At 53.9% G+C, this 25,288-nt stretch overlaps 1 protein-coding gene across 1 annotated transcript in view; it reads right to left on the reverse strand.

Moving 5' to 3' along the window:
- Nucleotides 1-5,083: 5,083 nt before the first annotated feature.
- BCR (BCR activator of RhoGEF and GTPase) overlaps nucleotides 5,084-25,288 on the reverse strand; it is a 114,896-nt gene continuing 94,691 nt past the window's right edge. Inside the window, exons 15-23 of the mRNA XM_032876041.1 lie at nucleotides 24,149-24,246; nucleotides 22,221-22,352; nucleotides 10,793-10,852; nucleotides 10,026-10,135; nucleotides 8,384-8,523; nucleotides 7,429-7,563; nucleotides 6,613-6,718; nucleotides 5,983-6,145; nucleotides 5,084-5,631 (exon numbers count right to left, since the gene is read on the reverse strand). Coding sequence (XP_032731932.1) covers nucleotides 5,542-5,631; nucleotides 5,983-6,145; nucleotides 6,613-6,718; nucleotides 7,429-7,563; nucleotides 8,384-8,523; nucleotides 10,026-10,135; nucleotides 10,793-10,852; nucleotides 22,221-22,352; nucleotides 24,149-24,246 — 1,034 coding nt within the window. The 3' untranslated portion in view covers nucleotides 5,084-5,541. The remainder of the gene's footprint in view (nucleotides 5,632-5,982; nucleotides 6,146-6,612; nucleotides 6,719-7,428; nucleotides 7,564-8,383; nucleotides 8,524-10,025; nucleotides 10,136-10,792; nucleotides 10,853-22,220; nucleotides 22,353-24,148; nucleotides 24,247-25,288) is intronic.

Below are 25,288 nucleotides of genomic sequence, written 5' to 3' on the forward strand. Positions count from 1 at the left end.
CACCAGCCCATGATGTAATTTAAATTATAGCTGTATTTATTTTTATTTTTTTATTTTTATTTATTTTTATTTGACAGACAGAGATCACAAGTAGGCAGAGAGGAAGGCATAGAGAGAGAGGAGGAAGCAGGTTCCCTGCAGAGCAGAGAGCCCGATGTGGGGCTCGATCCCAGGACCCTGGGATCATGACCTGAGCTGAAGGCAGAGGCTTTAACCCACTGAGCCACTCAGGCGCCCCTAAATTATAGCTGCATTTAAATGAGCACCTGCTTCCCTCTGGGTGGGTCTGGATTTCCCCTGCTGGCCCCAGGGGGCTATGCCACAGGCTTGGGAGGTCCACGCGTCTGTGGTCACTCAAGCCCTTCACCCCTGGGGAGTTCCTGGGTCTGGGCTGGGCACCATCCTGGCATCCTCCACTTCTGTGGCCACTCAGTCGGCAGCTACCTGGGGCCCAAACTTGTTTAGACCCCCTTTCCAAGTCCTCCTCTTTGTCTAGAATCCCACTGGAACTTACACACCCCTAGCTGCCAAACTCAGGTTTCAACACAGTGACTGAAAACCCTAAGGAAGAGTTTCTGGTCAGGCGTGGACCAGTCTCCCCCCAGCCCCTTGCCACAGGAGGGTGTGGAAAAGGAGCCCGTGCAAGGACTGAGCCCTTACTGTTCTAGCTAACTCGTCTGAGAAGCCCTGAGAAGGCCTTTCCCAGGACGCATGGCCGCGTTATGTTCAGTCGGCTGCCCGGCCCAGGGCGCTCAAAGCATCTTGCTCGGGAGAGCACAGATTAGCAGCCTCGGTTCCCTCAAAGCAGCTGGTTTCCTTTCCAATCTGGACCCATCCGAGAGGGGCAATAGGGCCTTGTCTTCCTGGAAACCATTCACATGGGTGCCTGTTTGTCCTGGTCCTGGCTGGCTTTTCTGTGATGCAAGTTTTGGCATGACAGACACAGGAACCTTTCTGGCAGCACCCCCCCCACCTCTCCTCCAACACCCCCTCCCCCAGGCCTGACAGTCCCTCCTCCTCCAGGCAAGACCCTCAGCCCCGAGGCTGCTGGCTGACCCATGGCAGCTACTCCAGGAGGCCATTTGGGCCTCTTCAAGAGCCGGTCTGTTTGTCACCCCCTCACTTTTTCTGTTTATCTTTCCAGGGCTATTTGTGACAGCCTATCCTTAGTCCACAGAACGGTTTCCTTTTAAGGCAATTGAGGCATTCTTTTCGGGGGGGGGGGGTTTACAAGTTTTTCTGAAATTTCTACACAAAATTTTGCCCTCCTTTTATTTGTCCAGAGAGTGTGCGTGTGGGACACCTGGAGGCCTCAGCTCGTGTGCCCACATGAGCACTGCTAGGTCTAGGCCAAAGCTGGTGGTCAAGGTCTAGCCCTGTCCAGTCCTGCAGAAATGGGGCAAGCTTGGGGGTCAGTTGAACACAGACACCCTAGCCTCTGCTCATCGACCAGTTCTGGGACACAGGCAGCGGCAGGGCTGGTGGGGTGGGCACGGCTTTGTGTGCCTCAGTTTCCCCATTTATCAAGTAAAGGGATTGGACTAAGAGGCCTCTGAGGGCCCTTTAGGGTAGATCTCAGATTTGGGATCACTGGCCTGGGCTCAGCTGGCCATGGTGCCTGCTCTTAGGCATTTGGGTGCAGTCAACTTTTGCCTGAAATATCAAACCCTAGTAAGAGAGATGCAGTAGGGCATTAACATTTATTATTATTATTATTATTATTATTATTATTATTTATGGTTTTCAAATAGGACCAGGACTACAGGGATAGAGAGAGCTAACGCTAACTGGAGCCTTTTAGGGGTCAAATACTCTGGAGGAGAAGGACCAATGGCAGGCTGTTCCTCATTGGCAGATGTTAGAGCAGACGGAGGGCATGGTGTATGTGAAGCTTTTCCAGTGCAGGCAAGACCCAAGGTTAATACTTAAACCTGTGGGAGGGGGCACTGTGGGAGAATGCTCTGGGGGAGGGTGCTGCGGTGGGTTCATTGTGGGAGGGGGGTGCTGGGAGACAATGCCTTCACGGATACGCTGTGGGGGCCACAGTGGGGGGCTGTTGGAGGAGGAGGTCCTGTGGGAGAAAAAATGCTGGGGGTGCTGTGGGAAAGGGCTCTGAGGCCTTTGGAGACTAGGAGGGTGGAGGCTCATCCCTAGGGAATTCCGTCGTACTCCTGGTGTGACCTCCTCCAGGTTGCCACGAGCTGGAGAAGGGTTGCTGCCATCCAGCCCCATCTCTCCCCAGGGCAGCCCCACACAGTGAAATTGCCTTGGTGATGCCCTACAGGCAGCGGTGATGGGAGGAGAGCCAGAGGGAGAATCAGTCCAGTCTACCACATTGCCCCGGCCCCTGGGAGCTGAACAGGGAGTCACCAGGAGACCCTCATCCCCAGGGGGTCTGAGGAAGACCCCCCACTGGCCATTTGCTATCTACCAGGAGAGCTGCAACCCTGGCTCCTCCCAAGCAGCACCCAGGACCCACACCTATCTCCACCCTGGGCACAACTTCCCTGTCAGCCAGACAGGATTTTTTCTGAGTATAAGGCTGGTGGCAGCTAAGGGTGACCCATGTTCCCCAAGCCTCAGTGCCAGTAGAAACCATGGAGACTAATGGGCCAGTGCAGGGGTCTAGCTGTGTGTGGCTGGAGCCCTTCCTGGCCCTGGGCTTGACATGGCTGGCACACTTACTCCCCTAAACCAGAGGGCTCCGGGGTCATCCCCTACACTGCCCATCTGCCTGTGGTGTGTCGACCCCACGGGGCCTGGCTTCTTCATGCCCGTGTGTATTGCCCTCCAAGGTGGCCTCCGGGGCCCCCCCGGGCCCTCTTTGTCCCCTGCTGCCCACCTCTGGCCCTTCCCAGGGGCTCCAATCACGGTTTTTCTTCCGAATGGAGCAATTGCCACTGATACAAGTAGTCTCAGGTAACTTTAATGAAAGTGTCGGCAGTCCTTTGCCTCATGGTGGTATAGGGAGGGCTGAGCCCAATGCAGCTGCTGAGACCAGCCGAGCTCACAGCTCCAGACTCGGGGTGCCAGGGCGGGAAAGCAGCACTTCTCACCGCAGAGTCCAGCAGCCGACCCTCGTGGAAGGTCATGTCTGGGCTCTAGGCCCCGAGGTGCCCTATGCTGGCGTTACTAACCCACAGCCCATATGTATGATGGGACAACATGGACGGCGGAGGCCCCAAAGTGACCGCCGCCACTGTGGCCGGCAAAAAGAGTGATTTTACAGCTACACGAGAAAGAGTGGTCATTCCGTCATTAAACAGCACACATTCTATATAAATAAAAAGTAAAAAGGGGGAGGATATGGGGGAGGGAACGAAAATTGGCACAGACACGGATATATTGCTTTCCAGTTTCAATGCGACAGATGCAAATCATGACACCGGGGAACAGAAACAAGGGCTGGGTTTAGATTTTCAAAGCCAAGTGTGTTCCCCTTGCGGGTCTGGTGGGTTGCTAAGATGGATGGGGATGGGGAGCCAGGCCAGAGGTGGCTTGGAGTTGGAGGCCTGAGAAACCCCGTGCATCCAGAAATGTGCAGAGGGCACAGGACTCCGCTCCCTGCCCTAAGCCCCCCAGGAGAACAGCATTACGTTAAAATGGTGGGTCTGTTCTCCTTGCAAGAATAAAGCACAGAGAAATAAATACAGTATGTGGACATAATACCTTCAATGGACTGTCTTCTGCTGCCTCCCTTGCCTCCCCGCTTCAACAGGTCCATAAGCAGAGGAGACGTTTGGGGGCACATGCCCCCCCCCAACCATGTGCTGCAAGTTCAGGCAGGAACTGCCTTGTCAAGCGAGCCCTCCCATCCCCACCCCTGCCACGCAGGACATGGGAAGGATCATGGGACATTGCCACCAGGTACTGGTGTAATCGCGTGACAAGCAAACACCTTTTCCTGAGTCACACCATCACCTCCCTCCTCTGGTTCACTACATCCTCTCTTCTTGCAAGACCAGCATGGAAACTTGGCTTCTCCTGGTTTCTTTTCTCCTCACCCTAACCCCTTTCTTAAAAAAAAAAAAAAAAAGAGCAACTATTCATAGATTTGTTTCTTCAAAACTTAGTGGCCTCCCTCATTCTCTTTTTTCTAAGCTGGGTGGTCAGGAGGGTTACTGGGAATGTCCTGGCTTCTGTACTGGTATTTGGAGAGCAGGAGAGGCAGGCAGCAGGGGCCAGGGGTGGGGTGTGTGTGTGTATGTGTCTCTGTCCTTCCGCCTGCTCTGGGATAGGAGCCCAGCATCCTGAGCCTGGCTGGCAGATCAGCTCCCCCCTGCTCCTAACATTCCCCCATTCCTGATGCTCAGGAGACTTTAGAATGGGCTCCTGAGAAAAAGAGCCGGAGTGTGGAGGAAGACAAAATGTCGCTGGGACACGGACTGTCTATGGAGTACATTCTAATATCGTATTAGGTATCTGAATCTGTTAGGAAAAAAATTTGAAACTATGTGTAGAAAACTTAAAAATATTCAAGTATCAAAAGGCTATTTGGATCAAAGTTTAAAACAAGCTGTCAGCAAGCTGTTGCTGCCAAGAGGAAATTTTACAAAAGTTAGTACTGAGTTTGTTCAGCAGAGAGCGAGAGAATGAAGTGATCTGTGTGGTGAGGGGGACGATCAGGGGAAGGGAGGGTATGGGCAGATGGGGTGATGGGCTGGAGAAAGCCAGAGAGACTGAGGCCTTTTGAAGCTGAAGAGGAGAGCCTGTGCCCAGCAGGCAGTGGACAGGGTCACTATTCCTGGAGAAGAAGCCATAAAGTGCACAGCCTGGACCTCCCTCCCCCTGATGTCGGTCCTGGACAGACGGACAGATGGACAGACAGACGTTACATGGCTCCATGGGGAGCTGCCTTCCAAGGGGACATGAATAGCAAAAACAAAGCAACAGGACAGAATAGGAAGACCCATATCTGGACAGAGCTCCTTCTAGAAAGAAATAAAAGGAAGGAGGCAAAAGGGGTCAAACGCTACACAGTGTTGACTTAGCTTTTCAAACCCTGTTAAACAGAGTCGAATTTCTAAGTCAGGGAAACTGAAAAGCCCCCACCCACACAGGGACAGGGCTGTGGCCCCCACGGTATGAAGCAGCATCAGTGTTTATTCAAGACACCATAGTGAGGGAATCTGGTCATGTTCCCTTCTCCCTGGAGAGGGTGCATCTTGACAAGTGATCCAGTAGAAATCTTTTAAACTCTGGTAAGTTAAGTTCGTAGAAACCACTCCCTTCGCCTGGTCCCACGGCCAGGCCTGCGCGCCGAGGCATGCTGGCGTGGGGCGCCCTCTGGTGGCAGCATGGACAACCGCAATCTGAGGCCCGGCGGGAGCTCACAGACCCAAAGGGCCCCGAGGCCCATAACTGCCCAGGCCACTTAGCCTTTTGCCTTGGGTAGCTGTCTCTAGGCAGGTGGTCCAGCTCTTGGGGGCAAGGCGGCCCAATTACTCCTCAAGAAGATCCGGTTCTCGCTCTGTGGATAGCCCGATTTGCCAGGAGGTTTCCAGGCCGTTCTGCTGGCCTCTCAGAGATGGAACTGGGCCTTTAGACTTCAGTGGAGAACAGGATACTCTGTCTCTTGCTGTCTGGGGCAGGGATGGCCTCCAGCTGCAGGAAGTACAGCAACACCTGGACCTGCCAGGGCACAGCAGGGAGGAGGAGAGAGGCAAGTGGCTCAGAGGGATGCTCATAGCTGCAGAGTGTGCTGGTGACAATGAGCCCCTCCTGGCAAGAGATCTGAGCGTCCCTGAAGGAATACTGGGCCAGCCCTGAGAAGCCCCAGGAAGGAACAGTAGGAAGGGCAGTGGCCTGAGTCCTCCCATCGTCCCCCCACACCTCAGCCACATGGCCTCAGTCCCTCTCTCTGCATCTCGGCCCCCTTCCCTGTACAGCTGGGTGGGAACAACTGGCAGGACCCCGCAAGGGCCAGGCAGAGGCCACCTCTGTGAGGTGAGGCAGTGTGAGCTGGAGTCTGTCTCCTCATACCTGGGACATGACTTCCAGGGACCAGCTGTCAGTCATGGATATGGGCTGGCTGGGGTTGGCAGGGAGCTTGCTTTCCTTCTCTGACGGCCGGAGCAGTGTGGGGCCGAAGACTGTGGCAAGGTTGTGCAGGGACATCTTGTTCACTGTTTCCTTTTCTGCCACCCTGCAGACGGCCAAAGCAGAGGGTGCTACTGTGACACAGCTTTCAGGGTGGGGGTGAGACAGAGGGGCCAGACCATCCCGCCGAACTCAGGAAACATGACAGTGGGCCCCATCCTTCTGCCTTGGGCTGACTCTACAACACAGACACCCCACCCCTGGTCGTGCCGAAAGCAGACCCCACCCCACTTCTTTTGGGATGGAGGGGCTGAGGATGGAGAGCACCCGAGGCTGGCAGGTAGCTGGGCCAGCTGTGGGCCATGACCTGCTGGGGAGAGAAAGCCCAGCCACTGGCTATAACTGAAGCATCTCGCTCCTCCCTTAAGACTGGAGAGTGCAGGCGGGGTGGGGGAGCTAGTGGCAAGGTCTCTAGGAGCCATGGAGTGCGACAGGAGCCAGTAGGCCACAAGAGAGCCTGCCCTGCGGCCTCAGGGTCCTGGAACCCTGGGCCCAAGGAAGAGTTGGGGTTACCTTTTCAGGTGGTCCAGAAGGAAGAGGAAGGTCAGCAGGTTGGCCTCTGGGAGTGACAGCAGCAAGTTAAGCATGCAGCTCTCCTTTGCAACAGGGTCTGACAGAGCTGTGGGGGAGGGGAGTTGGGAGGGATGTTATTCTCAGGGTCACAGTCAAGCTGGAGGCCCCTCCTGGGGCCCAAGTCAGAGGGCAGAGCACAGTCCAGGCCCATCATTGTCCTGACCCACACAGCATTGGCCCCCAGTGAGGACCCCAGGATGGGTGCCTTATCTGTATCCCAGAGGGCTGACAGGCACCCCAGGGACCAGTGGCAGAAGATGCCAGGCATAGCTGCTCTCCTGGCTGGCTTGGCCATTCCCACCTTCTGCTCAGAAAAGCCCAAGGCACGAGAAGCTGAGCATGGAATGAAACGTAAAGGAAGAGGGGCAGGAGTTTTGGGGGGGCCCTGGCAGCTCCCTCATCACCCTGTGTACCCTGGGCCCCAGTGCCCCCACTTCGGATACCACCCTCCGGGTTGACTTAGGGTCAGGCTGGGCTTGAAGCCCCATGTGATGGGACTAGGACCTGGGGTTAGAGGAGCAGGGCAGGCACTCCAGTGAGGAGGAAGGAGCCTCTAGGACCCCATACCCCAGTGCGTCCACAGTGGTAGCGGCTGCTTCACCCCCTGGGGCCACTTGGAGGGATGCGGACAATTGGAGGCCCTATAAAGATGGGCAGAGGCCTTCCGGGACCAGCTGGGTACACAGTCCCCCTGCCACCCACCAAGTTTGGACTGAAACACGGACCGGGTGGAGAGAGGGAACCTCCCATGCTCACCGATGCCCTCGGCAAAGTTGGGGTAGAATTCATCAGTGAAGAGGGGCTCTGGCAGCTCACGGAAATACAGCTTCAGCGTTCCGGCAATGGCGTTCACGTCCATCTCGCTCATCATCACCGACACGTCCTTGTTATCTGGAAGGAGTGCGGACATGAAGCACAGCCTACTCAGGGATCCCAAACAGGGCTCCGCTCTCCCTGCCTCGGCCTAGCACAGCCCACAGCAGGCTGGTTTTTGGGGTTCCTCCTTTCAGCAGCTCATCTTCTTCCAAGCATGCCGGTGATTCTGACATGGGAGGCGTCCTCCCCACCCCTCCCTTGCTGGGCAAGGGGTGGCCTGGCAGCTGAGCCACCATGAGGGGTTGTAAGGCTGGTGGAGGCCAGACACTGTGCCTGGGCAGGGATTGGGGGGGCTCTGCTCCGTAGTGACCACCTGGCTACAGGCATCTTCTGATAACATTAAGATACCGGGATTATTTGTTCCATTCCAGAGTTTCAAACCAGTGCCTTCTCTCTGGACCATGGTGTCACAAGCCAGGGAGGGGAGAGGATGCAGGCACCAAGTCCTGTCTCTGCCCCCTTCTACTCTGAGAAGCCTCTGGGGTCTCAGCATCCTCATCTGGGGATTGAGGCAGTTCCACCAAGTTCTAATAGACCGCACTGACTCCTGGGCTTTGGACAGCACCTCTCTTCCAGCTGGTGGAAGCAGGCTAAACCGCAGCACGAGGTGGGGCGGCCCCACAGAAGCCCCTGGTCCCACTCCATGAGACCCATCACGCATGGTTCAGACAGGAGAATGGGCTTCTGCAGAACCGCCTCCCACTGCTCCCTCTTCTTTTCATTTGAAAACTAAAACAGTGAAGGAAAGGTATGGAGCCAGCACAAGTCGAGCCATGGGAGGCACACGGTCACCATACCCACACCCCCAGCCCGCGCTGCCCAGGCTGACACTCACTGACATCAAAGGCTGCCTTCAGTGCCTGGATGTCCGTGGCCACTCCAGACACGCGGTAGATGCCCACTTCCTCCATGCCCCGGCGCTCGATCTCCTCCACACACTGGCGCACAATGTAGGGCACCTTGGATCTCTCCCTCCTGCAGGGGAGAGGCAGTGCCTTTAGTGCCTGGTGGCTCCAGCGCAGGCTGCAGTGAGGCTAGACCCACCCCGTCTGTACATCTGGACACCCGGAGATGGGGGTGATGGAGGCCCCCAGGGTTGGGCTCACACGGACTTGTCTGCATGCTTTCCCTCTGCTGTGAGAGCTCATGATTACCATCACTTACATCTTCTCAAGGCTTTGTTCTTCCTTTTTAAAGGTTTTATTTATTTGAATCAGAGAGAACACGAGCAGGGGAGGGGCAGAGGGAGAGGGACAAGCAGACTCCCAGCTAAGTGGGGAGCCTGCCGTGGGGCTCGATCCCAGGACACCGAGAAGGTGACCTGAGCCAAAGTCAGACGCCTCACTGAGCCACCCAGGTGCCGCCACTGTTAGTGCCTTTCTAAGGTAGCTGGATGCCTGTGAATTATATGGGATTTAGGAGGTCAGGAGGCTTTTCTAAGTGGTATCAGCCATAGGAAGTCAGTTACAAAGATCCAGGTGTTGGGCAAACAGGTGACCGCACAGGGTGCTGGACCCAGTCTCGGCCCTGCTACCCACTTGCTGTGTGAGGGGAATCCTGATCCCTCCAAGCCTCAGCAAGAGGTGAGAGAGGTGAGCCCTGCACACAGCAGCATGCCACCACCATCTGCTGGATGAATGACTCCACAGGGCCGTCTCCAATCAGCACCCAGAATCCTGGGATTCTAAACACTATTCACTCACGTCTTAACAATGCACAATGCTGGTACCTCCATACGGGACCCTGGAGTAGGAATACTTCAGAAACGGGAGACATGCTGTTTGGAGTGTCTGCTCCGGCCTAGCTCAGCACCTGGATTCAGGAGCCCAGCAAAGCTCCCTCCCCAGACACCCCATCAGCAGCACTTATTTGAATAACTGCTGACACAGTCCTCTCTGCTCAGGCCCCAGACCCTGGGGACAGCTGGGGTGCAGCTGGGGGCGGGGAATGGTGTCTGGACACAATTAGGTGTCCGGGGAACATCGGATGCAGGCCCCGCCCTGGACGACCGGTGAGGTCAGGGGCCTGGCCGGATTCCAAATGGTGGAAATGAATGAAGGATCCTGGCAGGGAGAGACCTGTGTCCCTGAGAACTGCTCTCAAACATAGACTTCTCCAGGCAGCGGACCTGACCAAGGGGTCGAGGTGGCCATCATGCTACAGGAACCCCGATCAGGACAGATTCTGAGTGAGGGAAGAAAACCCTGACCTTGTACAGTTCCAGTAGTGTGGGAGCCTGCCCGCACAGGAAGGTGGCGAGGATATCCCTAAGCTGATAGGGCATGTTTCATCGTAATCATGGGAGGCAACCAAGCACACAGAGTGCTCTGGGGGCCTGGGAGACAGCCTTGTGCACAGAGGACTGTGTACTGAGAGGGGAGACCCTCACCTGTTCTTTCCTTCAGAAACATCTGAGGAGGAGTGCCCACTGTGCCCAGGGATGAGAGACCTATAAACTCTAGTCCCCCTCCACTCACTTGGTGACCACGGCAATCTTGACTCCGAAGACGCCCGTCTGTTTTCGGGAAGGCATTCTCTTCAAGCTGAACTCCCTACTGGTGAACTTGACAGAGAGTTTCACTTCAATCTGCAGGGGAAGGCAGGGACACGGCCCTCTCACCTTTCTGGGACTCACAGTCTGAGTTCCCGGAGGAGCAGGGGGCTTGGCAAATCACTCCCCCTCCCTGAGCAAGTGGGCTAAGATCCCAGTGTAGGGCGGGTCCCTGGCCCAACTCAGCAAGAACTGGGACCGGTCAGGATGATTCAAGGGTTGGTTCTTGCAGGACACTGCCCCCAAACCCTAACTCCCACTGCTTTTCTTTCTTAATAGTTAACAAAACAACAGAAAAAGTACAGACAATAACATAACAAAAAGCCATGAATAATCTATCAAATGTTAACATTTTGTCACATATGCCCAGACCTTTTCTGGTATGTAATAGTTTTATTTTTTTTTTTAAAGGTCTAAATCCTTCTGGGACCCTGAAGACTAATCAGGGTCGCAGTTTCTACAGGTAGACACCAGGGTCAAGGTCCTGCCTATCCTGTTCAAGGAGGACGCTGGGGACTACTCTCCAGCCACCAATGGATACTTTCCTGCCCGTAGTGACCCTGCTTTGCAGTGCCTTTCCCTCCTCCAGCCATGGCCCACCTCAGACACTAGCTCAGGCTTAGCCTCCTTCTGATTGTTTTGGAAGGAATCGGTGCCACCCTCATCTTGTGGGAAAAGTAGGCACCAACATACCCCATTCATGGCGATGACAGTCCGCTGCCAGTCTCTGTCCTGCAGGGCCTGCGGGTCCAGCTGAAAGCAAGCAGTTAGGATTATCAGGTGCCCTGAGATCTGCACAGAGACCCTGCCAGGAAGCAGCCCAAGCCTGTGCCTTCTCCACACCTAAGTCAGAATTAGAGCTGGACCTCTGTTTGCACCTCTGTCTGGAGGCCAAGAGGGGTCCTGAAAGAGAACTTGCTAGAAAACCCTTGGAAACTGAGAGCCATCCTGCTCCCAGACCTGTGCTTCACGGGTCCCAGGCTCATGGCTCAGGGCCCTGTTCCTCCCTCTGTCCCTTCCCATGGGGAATTCAAGTCCATACTGGTGGTCAACTTACTCCCCTTCACCAACCATCACAGGCGCCATGTGCAGCTCAGGGAGGCTGAGCATTTGGCTTAGATATTTTGAGAAACCCAAGTTCAACAGGAACTTTCAGAGGGCATGCCAATGAAGAGTCTGGGACAGTTTTCCCCCTGAGAGTGCCAGGTGGTAGGAGCCCATGCAGGAGGGGTCTCCAGTCCAGGCCAGTCCTATGGTTCAGAGTCAGGACCAGAAGGACCCAGAGCCCAGCTCCAAATCACACAGCCAGTGATGGGCGCTGGGGGGCCCTCTGCACCCCCTCCAACTTTTACCCCACATAGCACTGAGTACCGGCCTGTAGGACCATGTTGCTGAATCTCACCCCACAGCCTATGCTGCTATGAGACTCCGACCTTCAAGGTCAGGCCAAGGCCCACCATCTAGGAAGACTCCATCTCCCCTGTTTTGGTAAGTACACATTCCACACCACTGAACACCTGGGAAGATCACGTTTCAAAAACAGTTCCCTGGGTTCTACTCCCAGAGTTGTACCAGCAGCGGGGGGAGAGGAGGGGAAATCTGGGATTCATCTAACTAGAAACCTCCCCAAGGGATTCTGATATAAAGCCAGATTAGGGAGCCCCTGTCCGACACCGTATAACCTGGCGCTCCTCCTGCAGGGCCTTGTGATTTCATCACTTGCTTTGTGTCTGCAACTAGACACTCCACTGGAGAGCGGGGTCTGTGTGTTGTAATTGCTGCACACACCAACTTGTGCATGTGTGTGCATGCACACGCACGCACACACACACACACACACGGACAGTACTGAGCACAGCACCAGGTACAGAGGGGTGCATCCCGTATCTACCCACTGCAAGCAACCCAAGGGGTGAGAGCCACATGGGCCTTGTGCAGGATAGGAAAGAAGGTCCAGTGGCAGCTACAACTCAGGTGTTTGCAACCTGAGCCTCTCTCCCTACACTGCTTGGCACGGAGGCTCAGCACAGGCACTCCTGGCAGGGGCAGCGAGGCATCACCTCCCCTTCAAGGGCCTACTGGTTAACATCCCCAAAGATCTGAAATGCACGGACAGAATGACACAGAAAAAACAAAGGGTGGCAGAGTGTCTCCCTCCTGCAGCTGTAGGGTCACAGGTTCTCATTCCTTAGGGGCCAGACTTCTGGGCCACAGGGACCCCAAACTCTGAGGGGCAGGGCCTGTGAGCAGGGACCAGGCAGTCACAAACCACTCAGAAAAGAAAAACCTAACTTCCCCGAGAGAGCGAATCCCAGGCATCCAGCTGAGGGAACGGCCTCCTCCAGGGGTGGCATGAGGGGGATGATGCTGGGGCCCCACACTCCCAACCGGACCAGGTGCGGTGAGACAAGATAAAGGTCGGGTGCACCGCCAGCCTCTCACCCCCAACTCCTGTGCCCTTAGCTGTCCAGGAAGGAAGGGGACAGACACCGTCCCTTCTGCTCCTAAGCAAAGGGAGAGCTTCACACCACCACTGGGAGTTTCCTTTAAAGGGAAACACAAAAGCAGCTTCAGCAGGAAACCCCCCCTTCCCTGTCCCTCCTGGGAACGGTAATCCCTGGGCCCCTCTCCCAATGCAGCCAGCAAGCAGAGCAATGGAGCACCACATCCAGGCAGCAGGGACCCTGCCCCGACGTGGCCTCTCCTGGGAAACCATGGCACACCCCTCTGCCCACCTTGCCCTTGCACACGAGGTTTCGGATGCAGGTCCACAGGGCGGTGCCCCGAGCACACAAGTGCTTTTCGGCAGAGGCCAGCCGGCTCCGGCCCGCCCGGCTGGGGTGGAAGTACCGCAGGACGCCCTGTATAGCGGCGGGGGCAGACAGCATCTCTCGCATCCTTGGCTCTGATGTTGTGAGAGGCCGATGTGGCTAGACAGGAGCGTGTTTGGACAGGAGTGTGACAAGCTCCCGGTCTCCACTGCCTTTTGACCACGCTTGTCGGGAAGCCCCACCCCTGCAGCCTGGCTCGCCAAGGTCAAAGTTTCCGATCACCCCTGGATTCTCCTTTTTTGTGTGTGTTTGGAAATTACAGCCCCATCCCCCCCAGCAGCCTATTGGTTACGGGAACTCCGAGTCAGTTTTCTTTAAAGCCCAGAAAAGTCAAGCTTCCTTCTCAAGTGCCTGGTTTCCTGTGGGTGCCTTTGGAAACACTGAGTAACATGTGTCTGCCTGGCTAGCCTGCCTGCCTCGTGGCTGGAAGTGCTCTAGGGACACCCCCCTCCTATGAGCCTCTACCACCCCAGTCAGGGACACCAATAATAGTATGCAGTCTTGCCTGGATTCAGAGCAGACATCCCACGGCTGCCTGCGCCCCCCGCCCCCTGACATAGGCAGCCCCATAGAGGGCGTTCACTGTCATTGTCCACTGCCAGCACCAAGGTGCAGCCCCATCGCCACCTGGCCCCAGAGGCTGTGGCATGAGCTGGCCTCCAGAGTGCAGACCTGGCCCACGGAGCCGCCAGGCAGCTCCTCAGCCAGCCCCCAGGACTTGCAGCAGCAGCTCCAGTGGGAAAGACCGGCCCTGGGCTGGCTTGGCTCCAAAGAACAGAGTGTGCCGAGCAGAGCGGAAGCAGCATGAAGAATAACACGATGATGAGGCCCAAGGCTTGGGGCAGTTGGGCTCCAAACGACATTCAAGGCTGGCACGCGCTCTCGTGCGGCTATTTCAAGAACCAGAGAAGTAAACAAGGCAGGACTGGGATTTGGGAAAATAGATGACTGAGGAAAGAGGACCAGGAAATGGTGCTCCAGACGCCCGTGGGGGCCCCTCGGGGTCTCAAGGTCTCAGCAAGGAATGTGGCTGCTGCTGGGGGATGGGGGACAGGGACTGGGCGGGTCAGGGGGTGGTTTCTGCTCACCAGTGTTCTCTGGAGGAAGGGCTGGTTTCTAGCTTGTCTCCCCAGGGTTGGGCAAGGTGGGGGGACACTGGTAGGCGGTGGGGCTGGTGGATGGCTGCCCCCTCATATCTGGGTGGCTCTGCTGAGGACCAGGCGCTGCCCTCAGCCTGAGAGGCAGGACTAAACCGCCCAAAGGAGGCAATACCCATTCCCTCTGTGTCCACTGTCACCACCCAGGATGGCCCAAAAAGGTTTCCCACGTGAGCACTGTAACCTTACTCCCTCCCTGGAATGGGTCTTCTGAGAGACACCCAGAGAAATCTCTCCGGGAGGGAAATCTGGTTTCCCGTTTCTACTCTTATTGCTACAATCTGTTCTCCCGAGCTCCAGCGTCCACATCTTCAATTCCTTGCTGCCCTTCTCTGGTCCCCACCAGGCTCCAGCATCACTTAAATGGATAAAGGAACACTGCATAGGACATCTAGGATGATAACAAGTGCTGGGGAGGCTGTGGAGAAACGGGAGCCCTCAGATACCGCCGCTGGGGATATAAAACACAGCAGCCACTCTGGAAAAGAAGGGCAGTTCCTCGCAGAGCTAAACTTGGCTGCCCGACACAGCAATTCCACCCCCGGTTTCCACACGGGAAGAATGAAAACATCCGTTCACACCAAGACCTGTATGCACACGTTCACAGCAGCGTTAACCGTAATAGCCCTGAGCTGGAAACCCAAGTGTCCATCAACTGGTTGGTGGATAAACACAGCATGGTAAATGGACACATAGGATGGGCTATGATCCGGCCATAACCAATACTTGCTAGCATGTGGGTGACCCCCACAAACGTGCTCAGTGTTAGAAGCCTGTCACAAAGGCCACATGATACAGAATGATTCCATTTATGTGAAATACGCAGAATGGGCAAATCTGTAGACAAAAAAGCAGATCAGCCTGGGTCAGTGGGTAAGAACAGTGGGCAATTATAAATGGGAATGATGAAATGGTTTTGGGGGGATGGAAATATTCTAAAACTGGATTGTTGGTGAGAGTTATACAACTCTGTAAATTTACTAAAAATGACTGAATTGTATACTTAAGATGGAGGTACTGTATGTCATGCTAGTTTTAGAAAATAAGATATAGGCTCCCAGAATGGATTACAATAGAGCAAGGAGGTCCCAGGTCACATGGCCACACTTTCTTCACCGGGACAGAGGTACGCTTCTTGAGGGCAAATCTTGGGGAATCTGGACAAGAAGGATTTGCTCACATGTTTTTACATGTTCATAGCTTTTAAAGCCTAAAATCTTCCTCATAAGTTTATTAAACACAATCTTACCCATTTTATGTGTCTGGTACAAGAGACACTTTGGACCTCTCCCAGACAGTGTCAGAGGTGACACGGGTTTCTCCCCTTGCTCATTTACCCACAACAGGGGCTGTATCTCATTCATCTCTGAGCACCCGCACACAGGCACCCAGGAAGGCATCCCTCTGCCCAATAGCACAATGCCATAGCGTGCTGAGGGTCTGTGTGGATGGGCCGTTGTGTGGTTTGGTGATGAAAGGCTGGGTCTCTTGGTTCCTCTCTAACAGTATCTGCTCTCCCCAACCAGCTGACTGAAAACCACATTTTCCCCAAACCCCATCTCCTGCCTGCCTGACCACAGCTCTTATTTTCACTTTCGCTGATGTCTGCCTCTCGTACAGGCCCCAAGCACAGGGCTTTCGTCTTTTTCATTTGCTGTGGTACCTCCGTGTCAAGACACGGGTATATGAGATATACGACATAAACTTTTTTCATATACATAGATTACAACACGTGTTGGCACAGACTGAACATCTGGTCTCTTGGCATTGCTGGGTGACAGACACCTGCCCTCTTCTGGGTGAGGGTGCTGAGCCTCCCAAAGGTGGCTTCCCCAGCATGCTGCAGGGGCTGACTGTCCCTCTGGTGGTGGGGGATTTCATGAAGGACGCAAGTCTCTGAGTCTGGGCTATCACGTCCATCCTGTCACCTTGTGGACATGCTAACTCTTTAAAAATTGGAAGTTTAAAAAAAATATATATATATATAACATATATATTATGTATTATAAAATACACATTTTATATATTAACCATTATATATTAAACCATTAACCATTATATATTATAACCATTAATGATTATATATTATAAAATATATAATAGATAACATAAAATATTATACATTATAAATATTAGAGATTAAAAACCATATACACATATATGTGTCTGTGTGTGTGTGTATATATATATATATATGATATATATATATAAAACATAAAATGAACCATTTTTAAGTTCACAATTCAGTAGCATTAAGCACATCCCCAATGTTGTGTAATCACCACCATCATCTATCGCCAAAACTTCATCATCATCCCAAACACCATCCCCGTGAAGCAGTAACTCCCCATTTCCACCCCCTCTCAGCCCCTGGGAACCTCTGTTCTATTCTCAGTCCCTAGGAGTTCACTGGTTCTAGGTAGCTCCCGTAAGTGGAATCCCAGGTCACTCATTCTTTTCTGGGCTGACTTATTTTACTTAGTACAATGTCCTCATAGTCCACCCATGAAGCATGTATCTGAAGGTCCTTCCTGTTATGGCTGCATCGTATTTTTCCATATGGATATACCACGGTTGGTTTACGGACCCACCAGCTAATGGACACTTTCGGTGCCTTCCACGTTCAGGCTGTCATGCGTGTACAAGTGCTAGTGGCGTCCCCACATTCGCACAGCTGCTCAGGGCAAAGGAGGAGATGTCTGTGAGCAGAAAGACCTCACAGTAAGACCTCACGGTAAGGTCCTGGTGAGGGCTGGAGCATGGGTGTCAGGGCACCCCCAGAAGGGGGGAACAGCTGGATCTGTTGGTCTGTATCCAACCGGGTTTCCACTCACGAGGCAAGCAACTTGGGCCGGCAGAGTTTGGGAACCCACATACGGCCACCCCAAGCACTAGCTTCAAACAAAGCTTCAAACAAAGTGAGGGTCAAACCAGAACCCCGAGGCCCCAATCTCATCCAAGACTCAGAAAAAATGTTAGAAAGAAAAAACATCTCTGATGATCCCACTGGAATGAGTGGTGAGCCCAGCGAGACACGCAAAATACCAGGAGAAATGGGAGAAGACAAAACTCTAGGGTTTGATATAAGTTAATCACTGAGAAGAAACAGCGTGGAGGGGGTTTAGCAACAAAAGATCTGCAAATGGAGAGAGCAGGGAAAGATGGAAAGGACTTCCTAATAACTGCAAGGCTCCAATTTCTCTGGGCTTTGATGCAATCTCATCAGTCCTGTGCTCCTGCTCAGCTCAGAGCATAGGATGTTTGACATTTCCACCTCGGAAAATCCTTCCCCTGAAGCCCCAGAACTAGTGACCCCAAATCAGTGAAGATTTCCCTGTCCTCTGACCCCCCCCAAAATAACTGCACCATCCAAGCCACGCAGCCACCCCAGGTCATGGCCTGCTCTGGCTCTCAGCACATCTGTAGCTTCCTTCCTTCCTGAGACTCTCCGCTCCGTGAAACATAGGGGCCCATGTCTTCTTGTTCTCGGGGTCCCTGGGGCCTGACATGCAGGAGGCCCTTGATCACTAGGGTGGCACAGCGGGCTCTTGGTGTCTGCTGATAGGACAGGGATGGCTTTGCTTGCTCAGACTCAGGGAACACTATCAGCGGGGCCCTGTGCACCTGTCTGCATGTGAGGGCTCAGGTTTGCGAGTCTCTGACTCTTTCTTGAACAGCTGGCGCCCCCAGGGCTGTGTCCCTGTTCTACACTTCATCCTTTTGCCTTTTTCTCTGGGATGGCCTGATGTTGTGAACAAACCAACTCACCCATCCTGGGCTTAGGAGGGTGAGCCCTCCATCCTCCTCTTGTGGAAATGCTATTGTTTAGGAGGGGAAGTGGGGATCTGGCCAGCTATCTGAAGAGCAAGGGCTGAAACTTGAGACTCAGACCGGTGGTTCCTGAACCCTCAGCTCATCAGTACCACGTGGAAGAGGAAAGGGAGCCCGATCAAGCCCCAGGAAATTGGGACCCGGCTCCCCAGATGACTCCGACACCTTCTGCCCAGACAGGTGTGTGAGCAGCTTTGCTGGATACTTGATTTCCATCCCTTGCTCCTCAGAGGCGCCTGTCCGGCCTCTGCCCTCCTAGCCAGCTCGGACTTCTCCCTGGCCCCCCGTAGACACTCCTGGGGTGCTGCACCTTCTCCATCTCACAGAAAGGGCTTTACACTCAACTTTTCAGTCAATGTACATATGCGGGGGGTGGGTAGCACTTGGGTGGGGGAAGGCCATGCTATTCCCAACCCCCCCTCCCCGGACCCCCAGCAACGGGGTGGGCAGGGCTCTATGTTCCTCCCATGTGGCATACTTGGAAGGGGCCTGATATTGCTGGGAAAAGCCCCACTCAGAAAACAGTATCTGGGGGAGTTGAGGGACACAGGGGGCCATCACCGCTCCTCCTCTGATTTCCTGCCTTCTTGCTCCTGGGGATGCTGGCTTGTAAACAGGCCCCACCAGGAATGGGGGGCTCCAGGGGCAGGGCCAGCCACTGCCTACTCTGTGTAAGTCACAAACGGACCTTGCGTCATGCTGGGATTCCTTCCTGGCCAATGTTGCCTGGCCAGGCTTCCCACTCACTCAGCTCTTCCACGGAAGCAGAAACAGAGCCAGAGCCCGTCTTTTCACCAACAGTGACGACACTGAGTAATAATAGCAGCAGCGGCCACTGAAGACCCCCACGGCCGGCTCCATGGCAACTGGCTCCAGTTTACACGGGAGGAAATACACTTATGCAGGCAGTGGTGACTTGCCCCAGCTCCCAGGAGGTGCACTGGGGCTGAGGGAGTGGACAGAGGGTTTCCCTTGGGCCACACCAGGCAGGCTGCTCTGAGTTGTTTTCCAACTAGACCTTGTTCTTGGGAATGTCCCCAAGCGCTCAATTTTAGCAAAAACCACCCCCTGATATCTTTGATAGCTGATGACCTTCAACAAGTGACCAGATTCCTCGCCCCCCATCACCTCTGGGTAATGTCTGATTGCCCTGGCCTCCTTTCAGCAAGGAACCCGTTAGGTTGATTTAGCCAGAATCCCCCCTTACCCCTGATGTTTCCCTTCAGTAGCTTCCAACCAACAATCCCCCCACACCCTGCTTCTTGGCTATAAATTCCCTCTCTCCTTGTCACATTCAGAGTTGGGCTCCATTTCTCTCCCCTGCTGCAAAACCTCACTGCAGGGTCCCTATACTTGCATCCTGCTGAATACAGTCAAGTGTTCTAACAAGGTCAGGCACGATCTTTTTCTTTTCTTTTCTTTTTTTTAAAGCAGAGTCCACTCCTGTCCTTTGTTGCCTACCAGAAGGAACAGAAAGGGAAAGTGTTTGCTGAGGAGCACCCCCCAGAGCACCTCAGAGATGTCCCAAGCCAGCCCCCACAGCCCCACTGCTCTTTTCTTCCCCAGGACAGGGCAGGGAGCTCACCTGGCACCCCTAGTGTGTCCGAGAGCAGAGGCTGTGCTCATAAAAGAACGTTTTGTTTGTATCCAGTAGTATCATGGCAAAGGTTTCCACAGACGGCTCAACACAGTACGAGAAGAGGATGGATATCCTTTCTTTTCTCTTTTCCACTGAGACACCCGATTACCCAGTGACAGTGCTCAGAGGCCCTGGCCCAAATCCTACCAGCCCTGGGACTCTAGCGTTGGAGGATTTGGATGAATCAAGTGAAAGGTTGGTGGAATCTGGGCCTCCCTTGGTCTTTCAGAAGGACTTAAAAAAGGAGCCAGACAACCAGCCCATCTGCATCCTCAGCTTGCCTTGGGGCTCTCTGCAAGACGGGGGCCAGGGAGTGGGTGTACGGGAGGGAAGCCCGGGCCGGGGGCAGATGCGACTATGGAGAGGGAGAAGGGAGGGCGAGCAAGGGCAACACATTAGTTGCTGAGCAGCAGAGTACAGCCTGAAAACTCAAAGAGCCAGAGCTGTGACCGTTGCCCACTAGGTGCCAAAACATGTCAGTCCTCAAAGATGTCCAGCCCCAGCACGCTCCCAGAACAGCAAAATCTGGAAAACAAGTCTATATCCATTAAAAGGAAAAGAGTCCCTTGAAGTGGCTGACTCAATCCATGGGACTCTCTGTTGAGCCCAGACGGTGAATAAGACCTACGTGGAAATGTGGGGTTGGATCTCAAGGACACTGGGGAGTCAATGCACATGAGATGCAGAGTGGTGAGGGTCCGCACTGAGCATGCGAGCCAGCCCGCAGACGTCACCCCAACTTCGCAGTCGGTGCATGCCTCCATCAACACGGGACCCGTGTCCAGCTCACGGGGGGTGACTCTGGTTGGGGAACGGACCTGGCTTGTCGGAGATCCCTGGACAGGGCCCCAAAAGTGGAATTGCTGAAAAGCACCAGCTTGCATTTCTCCTTCTTCCATCCAGAAGCCCTTCGCTACCAGGACCCCTACAACTGGCTCAACGGTTTATCAGGCTGACGGGGAGCAAGGAAGAACCATACGCTTCTCCCTCAGCAACCAAGCCACAATAGGACCCCTGCGCAGAACATCCACCAGCTGGCCCTGGACCAGCCGTAGGCCCTCAAAGACCATGCCCACTGACAAAGCATTTCAACCACCTCCATTTCAACCTCAGTCAGCACTTCCTGACTCTGTTCTTCCTTCCAGCTTATCTCTTAACTCAGGTGAAAGACCCTGAGGGCAAAGGATCCCGTGATGAGAACCACAGCCCTCCCCTCAAGCAGTGAGGACTGCCCTGACTTCAGCAAGACCCCACGTGATGGACCCCAAGACAGTGCTCCACCTGACCTTCACTGCCCATCTGCAGGCACCCACCGACCTTAGTCCCACACTTTCCTTCTGTAAACCTGCAGATATTTTTAGCATTTTGGAGACAGTCTTTGAGACACTAGCCTGCTGTCTTCCCAGTGGTGGCCTCACTGAAGTAAATCCCTTTCTTGTCTCACTACCTCTCGTCTCTCTGCCTTTGGATTTTATCAATGGTGAGTAGCCCAACCTGGTCTGTTTGGAGGCCTCTGTGCCCCAGTTACACCATCTGAGAGAGGGGCCAAGAATCCCACTTTTCCTGTGCTGGCAAGGCCACCCCAATGATCCCCAGTGTGCATCCCAAACCTTAGTGGACTTGTTGGACGGTTGCCCCAGGCCAGTCCAGCCCCAGTTCCCTTCTGTGGGGGGTGGCTGAGGCCCTGGGCCGGCTCTCCTGGGAAGGTGTGGGCTACGGGGTGGTGTCTGCTGGAAGGTAGGTTGTGGGGGGGGGTTGGGGGGGGAGGTCACATACAAGGCAGTCAGAGGAGCATTTTTGCTTCTAGACCTGGTCTCAGGTACAGGGTATGAGGGGGTCCCTGGAGGCCCTGAGCCATTGAATTCCCTAATAAGCTTCCAGGGTAGGAAAGTAGACAGCCGTGAAAACCTAGGGAACCAGAACCTGAGAACCGGGCAAAACAGAGAGGGGGTCTGGAGCTAAGTGAGGACTTGCTCTCTTCTGAAGGATGAACATATGTGCTCCCCCCAAGAAGACGAAATTACTCAGGGATGAGTCACTCTCCCTCTCCTTCATCTATGCTGCTCAGAATTTCAGCACAAAAGCAATGTCCTGCCCTCAGGGAAGAGAGGTGGGGCTTTGTGGACAGCCTCCTTCTACCACAACACCTGGAATGCCCAGCCCACTCCTGCTGGAGGCTTTACTGGAGGGGAGGGTGGGAGGGTAGGAGAGGAGCTGGAGCAGTTGGTGCCCAGGGCAGGGCAAGGAGGAACCTGCTTGGCCGGGTTTGGTAAGAGGCCATAAGGAACACAGATATCAGGGCTTCCCCTAGTGGCGTGTAGAACTGCACAGGTGAGGCCCAGGAAACACAACGCCGTGGAGGAACTGAAGCCCAGGCTATGAGAACAAGCCAAACTGAACTTCCTTTGGGGACAAGATGGGGCATGACACTCAAACAGAGAGATTGAGCAGGAAAGGACTGTGACGGTCCCTCTCCAAGTCTGGGAGCACCTGCCCTTGATCCCTGGAGTTGAACCATCTCTTGTCCCAGGTCAACTGGGAAAAGAATGGCAAGCATCTGGCAGAGAGTATGGGCCGGCCCAGGGGCAGGTGTACGAGGGTGTGCTGGACACAGTGGTGGGCAGAGGGACTCTGCAGGAAGCAGAGGATCGGGAAGGCCTCACCTGGACCTGGCCTTTGCCCATGATCCTGTCTGTGCTCTCGCCGTCCTCCTTGGTGATCTTCGTTTTGTTGTAACACTTTTCATAGCACAGTATCCTCAAGGTCTGGGAGCCTTCCAGCTCAATCTCAAATTCCTGAAGTCCCAAGAAAGAAGGAAAGTCCCTCATTGTGGGGGAAGGGGAGTCCAGTGGGTTCCTCACTGCCCCAGAAGGATCCATGCCTCAAGACCCTCTCCACTTTAGTCCTGCAACGAAGACCCTCAGAAGCCACTTCCCTGTGAGTGCCCCATTGTGGTCCAGCCTGGATGCTTCTGGAAGCTCTGAATGCCTCTAACATCTAATCGAAACTCCTGAAGCCAGAATGTCAAAGGGCAGTCCCCACAGCACCTGCACCAGAAGCTCAGAGGTGTTGGTCACAAATGCAGTTTTCTGTGGAATGACGTGTCAGTGTAGAATCACTGATTAGTGGGGAAGGCTCTGCACGTTTGGGGACTGGGTTCTATGGCAAATCTCTGTCCTTTCTGCTCTGGACCTAAAGCTGCTCTAAAAAAATCAATGTATTTGAAAGGGAAAAAAAAAAATTGCCCCAGAGAGGTGACAGAGGAGACGAAAGAACTGCTCCTGTAGGCTTTGGAGCTGTGTTAATTTTCTCCTCCATCACCTCAGGATACCTTCAGTAAATTCTGCGTTTCACACCAGTGCTGTTGCCAGCACAGGGTCGTGGTGGGGAAATGGAAAAGAGGGTGACAGAAAAGAAAAAAGGAGAGATTTCTGAGCCCGCATGGGGGTGGGGAGGGCGCGTGTGCTGGGAACACGTAACACCCCTGGATGATCCAGACATACCCCCAGGCTGGCCACCAGGTGACCTGCTGGTCTGGAACCCTCGTGCCTTGGTTCTTTGAGCCTCCATTGCTGGCTCGCACCTGAACCCTTTGTGCTGTGTCCAGAACCCCTCCCTCACTACCCCTGTCAGTCACAGCCCTCTTGCTCCCGGCAAAGCCTTTGGTGGTTCCACGTGGCTATGCTGCTCCCTTGCCACGGAAGCCACCACCCTTTCTGCAGGGATGCCCAGAGCTATCATGCCTGGTCAATCCTGTGGGCTCCTCATGCCCCCAGACCTGCTAAGGCATCAAGTCTGATGATCAGAGTAGGGAACACCAAGAAAGGAGAGCTGGGGGCTTGGCCCCACGGCTCTACGAGCCACACGACCTGAGGTGGACCAGGCAGCCAGGTCGGACTTAGCTGCTTTTTCTGCAGGGGGGTTGCGTGGTGTGTCCCCACCCTTTTCTTTAAGCATGAAGCCTTTGAGGGCCACAGCTGCTCCAGAAACTGGGAAATGGCATTCTCACAGATCTGGGGGGTTCGTCAATATTAACCACCCTGTAATCATTCCTATTCTCCTAAAGGCTCAAGACAAGACAGTAAGGTAGTTAACGCAACAGCTCTCCAAAGTGAAGGAGAACAGAGCAGCAAACTACCTGACAGGCAAATCAGGTCCCTACCCCATCCCGGCTGGCAGAGTCCCAGGCTTCTAGAAACCAAGAGGGTCACAGGGCTCATTCCAACTTCAGAGGAAAAACGCTATGGAAACTTACCAAGTAAACACTAAGCAGTAACAAAGGCAGCACAAAAAGCCTTTTTAAGTTTGTTTTCCAAAAGCTTCTCCAGGCTGTTTCTTTGTGATGTATGTGTGTGGGAGGGTTGGATTCTCAGGAACAGAGATAAAATCTCTTGGACTAGCCCCCCTCCTCCCAGGAGATTCCTGGCATGCTGGTGGAATGCTGGCTGTGGCAGGGCCTCGGGAGATGGGAAGCCATCAGGGAGCCCCGGGGGTGGAAGAGGGGGGGTGGTTCAGACTCTCCACAGGGACAAGATCCTGGCCTGCCTGCCAGGGCCAGTGCTCAAGAAGTTATCTGGAAGTAGTAGCTCACCTCATTCCAGTTGGGCTCCGTTGTGTCTCTGTAAACGCGTGTTTTGGCTTTATTCACAAAATAACCAAAGGAGTCCACCTCCAGGGTGCAGTACAGATCTGCGGAAGGACAACACAGGGAAGGTGACCCGCTTTTCCACATTACCCGCATTTTCTATGACAGCAGGGGTTATTTTTTGTAGGGGGCCAAGGGCAGGCTGCCCCAAGATAGGCCACTGTGACACGGAGATTACTCTGAGCTGAAGGTAATTAAGACTCTATGGGCTGAAGAGAAACTTTTGCCCTTTCCTTAACTATATAGAAAAATCTAGATTGGGGAGGGGGGATTCTCAAAATAAGGGTTATGAGCAGAGATAAATTTTATCTGAGTGACCCACCGGTATGACAGGGCAAACTTTTTGTTGTTGTTGTTGTTAAGATTTTATTTATTTGTGTGTGAGGGGGAGTGAGCAAGCGCACAAGTAGGAAACTTACCAAGTGAAGTTTCCAGGCTGGCAGGCAGAGGGAGAAGTAGGCTCCTCGCTGAGCAGGGAACCTGATATGGGACTCGATCCCAGGACCCTGACAGATACTTAACCAAATGAGCCACCTGGGCATCCCCAAATATCTGTTCTTATTGCCCTGTCATGTGCATTCCTGTCCTTTGAACTCCCAGACCCCTATGCCCTACTCCTTAGTTCAGAATGACATATATGCTTCATTTTGCCTAACCAGCTCTGTAATTTCCAAGTCCATGTGGATTTCCTGTTTAAACGCTATTTTCTCTTGTTAGTTGGTCTCCTATCAATCTGATTCTTAGTCCAACTGAAAGGACCCTTGAAGGAGACAGAAATTCTTGTTCCTGGACATTTTCAAAATCAGGGAAAAATGGCCTTCATTTTCTTTCTTTCTTTTTTAAGATATTATTTATTTATTTGAGAGAGAGAGAGAGGGTGAGTGAGTGAGAGGGAGAGAGCTTGAGCGGGGGGAGAAGCGGAGGGAGAGGAGAGGGAGAAGCAAGACGTCCCACTGCAGGGAGCCTGACACGGGCCTCGATCCTGTGACTCCAGAATCAGGACTTGAACTGAAGGCAGATGCCCAACCAGTGGAGCCACCCAGGGGGCCCCTTAATTTTCTTTTTAAAACAACACACCACCAGCCA

Source organism: Lontra canadensis, unplaced genomic scaffold, assembly GCF_010015895.1.
Source record: "Lontra canadensis isolate GAN:19392208 unplaced genomic scaffold, GSC_riverotter_1.0 scaffold57, whole genome shotgun sequence".
Lineage (NCBI taxonomy): Eukaryota > Metazoa > Chordata > Mammalia > Carnivora > Mustelidae > Lontra > Lontra canadensis.